The sequence below is a fragment of the Macadamia integrifolia genome, chromosome 5 (genome assembly GCF_013358625.1).
Source record: "Macadamia integrifolia cultivar HAES 741 chromosome 5, SCU_Mint_v3, whole genome shotgun sequence".
NCBI lineage: Eukaryota > Viridiplantae > Streptophyta > Magnoliopsida > Proteales > Proteaceae > Macadamia > Macadamia integrifolia.
The window spans coordinates 28,165,527-28,172,725 of NC_056561.1; the positions used below are offsets into that span (position 1 = coordinate 28,165,527).

Sequence of the window (7,199 nt, forward strand, 5' to 3'; positions counted from 1 at the left end):
AGACTTCTGGAAACAAAAGTCGAGGAACAATTGGCTGAAGAGTGGTGATCTCAACACCTCCTTCTTTCACGCATCTGCCATTCAACGACAGCAAATCAATAAGATCCTCAAACTCAAGGAGGCCACCGGTGTTTGGACTACTTCTCAATCTGAAATCAAAGAAGAGATACTTTCCTACTGCCAGAATACCTACACCACAGAAGGCATCAACATGGATTCCCTTCAACATACTTTGAGCTGCATTTCTCCTTCAGTAACAGAGGATATGAACAACTCTCTCTGTAGAATTCCTGATTTGGAGGAGGTTAAGGGAGCTTTATTTGCTATGAAACCAAATAAATCCCCAGGTATAGATGGTATGCCCCCTATTTTCTTTCAAACTTTTTGGGATCTAACTCATGTTGTACTCTACGGCTTTGTGACTGAGTTTTTTCATACCAAGTCTCTTCCCCCCCAATTCAACAGAACCATTGTATGTCTAATTCCAAAGAAAAATTGCCCTGAAATGGTGGACGATTTCAGGCCGATCAGTTTATGTGGTGTAGCTTTTAAAATCATATCCAAAATCATGGCATTTTGCCTTCAAGCTGTGCTTCTTTGCATTGTTGATCCTCCTCAATCAGCTTTTGTACAAGGGCGATCAATCTTGGATAATGTTTTTATGGCCCACATAGTTTATCATTACATAAGAGGGAGAAAGAAAGGAAAGAAAAGTTTTGTTGCGCTAAACCTGGGCATCCGCAAAGCCTACGATAGGCTGGAGTGGAAATTCATAGAGAAGGTCCTTATTCAGCTTGGATTCCATGGAGATTGGGTTCAGATGGTTATGGCAGGCATCACATCTGTTTCCTTTTGTTACCTCATAAATGGTTCTCTTTGTGGAAATATTTCCCCTACCCGAGGAATCAAACAAGGGGACCCTCTCTCCCCAGCCATCTTCACAATATGCTCCCAAGCATTATGCTCGATCTTATCTTCTGCCCATAACAGTAACCTTATTAACGGGATAAGAGTTAAGAACAGATCTCCTCCGGTCTCCCATCTGCTCTTTGCCGATGATTGTGTACTATTATCTGAAATGAAGCTCGATCAGATCCACAACCTCAAAAGATGCATTGACCTATTCTTTAGTGCAAGTGGTCAATCTATAAACAAGCAGAAATCGATCCTCACTTTCAGCCCCAATACTCCACCCAGGTTTAAGAGATGGTTCTCTTGCTTTCTTCAAATCAAATACGGTGATGGCCCTCAAAAGTATCTTGGACTCCTGCTAGAATTTGGCATGAATAAATCTTCTCTCTTCAATGATATAAGGGGCAAATCTGTCAAAAGAATTCAGGGGTGGAAAGAGAAGCTCTTAACTCCAGCTGGTAAGGAAATCCTTCTCAAATCTATTACTTCTTCCCTATCTAATTATGCTGCAATGCACTTCAAACTCCCTCAAGCACACCATGAGTTCATCTGAAAAGCTTCTGCCAAGTTCTTTTGAGGACAAGGAACAAATGATTCTAAAATCCAATGGATTTCCTGGGATAGAATCTGTCGATCTAAATCAAGAGGAGGTCTTAGATTTAAACATTCTAAACTTCAGAACATGGCCCTTCTAGCTAAAGCAGCTTGGAACTTGTGGAAACATCCAGAGTCTTGGTGGGCTGAACATATGAGAGCTATTTACTTTACCAACTCTGATTTTCTATCAACAAGAATAGGAAATCGGCCCTCATGGGCATGGAGAAGTTTGATGTTAGGAAGATCTGTTTTAGAAAAAGGTCTTATATGGAGTATTGGCACAGGATGTAAGGTCCAACTTTGGGGAGATCAATGGGTCCCGTATTTGAAGAATTTCATACTTCAATTCCAACCTCTCCCATGCTACCCCTTACGCTTGGTCTCTGATATCATTGACCTAGTGAATAGATGTTGGAGATCAAATTTGCTCGACCAATGGTTTGCTCCTTCGGATGCGGATGCTATTAGGAAAATCAGTCTGGGTCTAATTCCAAGGGATGACACTCAGCTTTGGGGAGGCTCCCGTACAGGTATTTTTTTTAGTTAAGTCTGCCTTCCTTCTTTTATCAAATCACAAAGAAGAGGAAGAAGCTAGTAGGGGATCAACTTCACACCATTCTTTTAGAGCAAACATCCCTTCGAAAACTTGGAATTTCATATGGAATAGTCGTACTCTCCCAAAAATTCGATCCTTCATTTGGCGTGCACATGCTAATAGAGTGGCATTTGCTGAAGGACTCAATCGTAGACAAGTTCCTATGGATCCATCATGTACAAGATGTGGGGTTGCTTCTGAGTTTATTGATCACATGATTCTCCATTGCCTGTTTGCCAACGTAGTTTGGTTTGGTTCATCTCTCTCACACCGCATCCCTGATGACCCCTCTCTAACCATTCCATCATGGATCCAATCATGGCAATGCATAAGCTCTCATGAAAAAATTTCAGGTAAGAGGAACTTTAGCCTCTGTACTTTCATTATTTGGAATATATGGTTGGCGCGAAATGAGTTCATCTTCAAAAAGGAGTGTTGGTCCCCTGTTGAGGTCATTCTCAAAGCTGAAGCTTCATTTAGTGAGTTCAGTAATGCTACTGGTGTCTCTGAAAATAGAAATATGACTACCGGTGTTCATACTCCCTAGATCAAACATATTGGGAGTTTCTTCCCTCCTCAAGGTGTGATTAAATCAATTTGGATGTATCTTTTATCAAGGAATCCTATTTAGGTGCTTTAGGATTTATTATTCGAGACTACTCTAGAACTCCCATTATGGCGGTATCTGAACCAATCAAGTTGCTTTCAATTATTTGTGGTAAAGCTGAAGCTCTTAGAGATGCAGTTCTTACTGCTATCAGTTTGGGTTTCTTTAGGTTCATGGTGGAGTGTGACAACTCGGTAGTAATCCAGTGCCTTAAGGATCCATCTACCCATGCTCCTATAGAGATCAAGCCTATCATTGAGGACATATATCTTTCATTTGTGCACCTCCCATGGATGTCTCTTTTCATCATATTCCAAGGACAACTAACAATATTGTCACACCCCGTTCACATAGAACCGGACCGGTGACAGGGTTAACTCCGGTTAACCCAAACCTGCCAGGATCATCTGACACAGTATCCAACCACAGCATACACACAACTAAGAAAATGTTCAACAGTTCAACGGAAGACTTAGGGCCCGTTTGATAACGTTTCAAGAAACGCGTTTCTGCCGTTTCTGTTTCTAGAAACAGCAGAAACGGAGTAAAAAGCGTTTGATAAAACTGTTTCGTTTCACTTATTTTCAGAAATAGAAATAGAAATTTTTACTTATTTATGGTTCAAGAAACAACCTAGGCGAAACAAGTTGAACTTGTTTCGCCGTTTCTGGAAACGACTTGTGGCCATTCTTTCATTGGTTACTATCGACTTCTAAAAACATGACTTATCAAACACCTTCAATTCCGTTTCTGTTTCTGAAAACGGAAATTTATGTTTCTGCCATTTCTTGAAACAGAAATGGCAGAAACGTTATCAAACGGGCCCTAGATTTGTTGTGAAAATAATCATAACCAAATATTTGCAGCTAATAGAGTACCCTTTTCCTGGGGTGAGAAATCCGCAGCTACAGACTTAGCGACGACACTTGTAGCTGCGGATAGCAAACTGTAGGAAAAGGGTACTCTATTACTACAGAAAAAACTGAATTTATAGGCCTTCTTTGTTGTAGTGATCAATCCATCATTATATACCCATATCAATATAATCATGACTTCTTGTATTCAATGCCTATATTTGGTCATGTCTTTTGGGATGATTGTTAGGCTCCTCCTTAGCATTGTGTATGGTCGAATAATAATTGGTCTGGGCTCAAGCCCTAACGAATCATGTCGATTTCGGGCTATGATCAATCAGGACATATCGATTCTTCTAATGCATGCTTGGAATTGACACCCCTAACTGAAACATTGAATCCTACTAATCATTTCTATGCTTATATTTTTTGGGACTAGTATTAAAGTAGTATAAAACCTTCAAAGATAGAAGTTGAAGGGCTGGCCCCTGAAGCGCCCTTCGTTGATGGGGGGGGGGGGGCGAGAACTACGCAGTCTTACCCCCAGAATGTTGAGATGCTGTTTCGACCCTCGAATTTTGTAGAGCATAAGGATGATTCTCACGTGGTGCACGTCTATCAACAAGCATAGCAAAATTTAGGCAACTCCTTGATCAAATGGATGTAATCGTAGAGGAATGGTTGATGGTCTTCAAGATACTTCGAGGGAATGACGTAATCCGCGTGCTCAATTTGAACATCTTCAGAGGTGTCCATGGGATCATCTTCTAGCTTATCTTGTTCGTCTTCTTAGGTTCTTCTAGTATCGCTTGTGTTTGAAGCAAATGGCTTCTGAATTTACTTGGGGTCTTTGGCTTTGTTTTCTAGTACAAAAAAATATATAATTGCGACTCATATAGGCAGGAAAGTCTTACCTACTTTTCTGTTTTGTGGCCATCGTAAGCATTATATGTTTTCTGTGATTCATTAATCAAGATCAAGCTATATTAGTTCAAAACATTGTTTGAATTTTAATCTTGAAATGTGTCTTCTGAGTTCAGAGTAATAAACAGAATCTCTCTCTCCTCCCTCCAATCTTTCTATCTATCAATCTATCAATCTATTGCTCTATCTTTTCCATCAAATGCGTAATTGAATGGAGTTTCATTTAACGTTTGGAACAGATTCCTGGTCAACTGTATGGCCCATCCATGGAGATTGCAAGGAGTTGCTGCAGACCACTTAATAAGCTAGGATATCAAAGAAGTACCAGCCCAAGGTATTACCTCTCCTTCATTGACAATGACGAGGAAGGGAAGGAACCAGAAAAGGAGTCACCTCATGTTGTCGAGCAAATGGACACAGAGAAGTCTTTTATCTACCATAAGAGATGTCTTGACTACTATTTTGATAAACCCTTACAAGTAAGTGACCGGTAATAATTCACATCTTATTCTGTTTCCATTGTTTAATTTGATTGCATATGATCAACTTATGAAAAGGTTACTGGAGATGTGCGTGTCATCTTCTACCAAAAGTTGATTGGAGGGCGCCTTTTCTATGCCTGCTTCAACACAGCCTTCATTACAAACAGCTTGTTACAGGTATCTTTTCTTCATCATTGTGGAGCTTCAACAGCTCTTGCTTTTTGAAGTCTATTCAATAAATGAAATTGTCAAGAGATTCAAACCCATAGAAAATTGAATGCAGCATGCTTCCACCCGTGGTACTGTAGTGCACACCATATTTGTTCATCGATGGCTGATTGGACAGGAGAATTCAGTAGGTTTGCCTCCTCCTGGACCATACAATCACAGACATGTCTACCTTTGTCCCAACCTTGTTTTCATCATGTTTCTAGCTTGACTATATTTGCAAACATTTTCATTTTTTTTTTTTCTGTGTGCGTGTGTGTGCGTATGTGTGTGTGTGTGTGTGTGGGAGCCAATAGGAGTACCACAAGTTGGACATTTAAAACAGTGACAAAATGTTACTTTTCCTTTGGAAGAGTGATTCTCTGTTTTTTAAGCCAGGTTTCTGGTTTACATGGTTTTTCTCTTATCCAACCCCAGGGGGAGCCATCCGTATTCTTATCATTTATAATCCTTTTCCCTGTCTCCACATTATTATTCTAAAATTTTACTGCTCTCAAATCCTTGCAGTTCTCTGTGCGAGATTTGGATAAAGTTGGGTACAAGGGTAAATCTATATGCGGCTCTGCCTTCTGTTTGGAGTTGCTCTTCGGTCCTGCTAACTCAAAATTTCCATTGTCACCTCCAGTGGATGACAAGGAAATAGGTGAAGATTGCTACTGAAGTCCTTGCTGTAGGTTTTGTTTCCCTCCCTTCCTTATCATAGGTTGGTTTGAGGAGATGTTTTATTCATTGTTAAGGCTTACTTATCCCAGCATGTAAACGTCGAGAAAGTGGTCCATTTAAATATTTCCCAAAAACTAATTCTGCTGTTTCCCCATCCTGTTTTTGGTTGTGGAGGAAGGCACCATAAAAGAGTCTGCGAATAATAACGGGTTTTATGCCTAGATTTGGGAGCACTTAGCAGGAAATTGAATCTTGTATCTTCATTTTTGATAGATGAAAGAAAACTAGTTTTTGTTTTGTTGTTCCTGATAATGTTGAACTAAGACAAGGCAGTTACCTCATTGCAATGTTCTCTATATCCTGGGCTGCTGTTCATTAGAAGATTTTTAATCTATCTACTTCTCCATCAGTAAACTGTGATCAACCCATGCAGCTCACCCAATGTATGGGTCATTGCCATTTGTAGAAAGGCCAACCACATATACAAATATGATTGATAGAGCTCAGTTTTGAGGCTTCATAACAGTATCTGTCAGATGATATCGGAGATCATGAGAGAGTTTGTGTAATGACCTTTTAGGTTATGTTGGGAATTTTGAAGAAACATGCTTCATATACGCCATCATCTCCTAGCAACTGTTAGCCTGTTACAGGTTATCGTCACTTTCCACTAGGGGGGAGCCTTAATCAGTTGCATCGATGTTCTCTCATCTCCTATACTTGTAAGTGTTAGGTTAATTCCTTGAGTGTTGTTGATCAATACTTACTAGCATCCACTGGGTATCGTCCCAACTGCAAGGGTGTTATTTATGAAACAAATCTTCAACATCAAGGAGTTAAGCTGCTCATTTTCTTTTATTTTTTCCTGCTTTCCTTTTCTTTTCCCTTTTTGAGGATTTTTACTATTCTATCTTGGTAGAGCATCATGATGTTGTGTAACAATTTTGAGGGTCCAACTGTGAGTATTTACTCTTTATCTCATAGTTGTTACAAAGTTGTATAACTGATCACCAGTTTTCATTCAAGTGGATGAATTTTGTTTGATATCATGGAGTACATAACTGAATAACAGCATGCATTAACCCAAAAGCCATGTTAATTTTAGTAATTTGCCAATCTTGAAAGCAACATTGTGTATCCAAATGTAGTGGATAGTGAAAGTGACTTCCAACTCCCAAGAACTTGTTGATTAACATCTTAACTCCCAGGAGCTAGGTAATAAACAGTGACTATATCCCACTTGGATCGCACTTAATGAGCCTAGTTACACAATAACATGGTTGATGCTAACATACGCAACTCTCAACTGCTTGCTCTACCATGGAACAAATTCCACT

General features: G+C 39.7%; 1 protein-coding gene across 2 annotated transcripts in view; it reads left to right on the top strand.

The window, feature by feature from the left end:
• LOC122078172 (phosphatidylinositol 3,4,5-trisphosphate 3-phosphatase and protein-tyrosine-phosphatase PTEN1) overlaps window positions 1–6,174 on the top strand; it is a 37,185-nt gene extending 31,011 nt beyond the window's left edge. For both annotated transcript variants that reach the window (XM_042644048.1, XM_042644047.1), the window contains 3 exons: window positions 4,729–4,968; window positions 5,047–5,148; window positions 5,707–6,174. In XM_042644048.1, coding sequence (XP_042499982.1) covers window positions 4,729–4,968; window positions 5,047–5,148; window positions 5,707–5,859 — 495 coding nt within the window. In that variant the 3' untranslated portion in view covers window positions 5,860–6,174. The remainder of the gene's footprint in view (window positions 1–4,728; window positions 4,969–5,046; window positions 5,149–5,706) is intronic.
• Window positions 6,175–7,199: the final 1,025 nt, after the last annotated feature.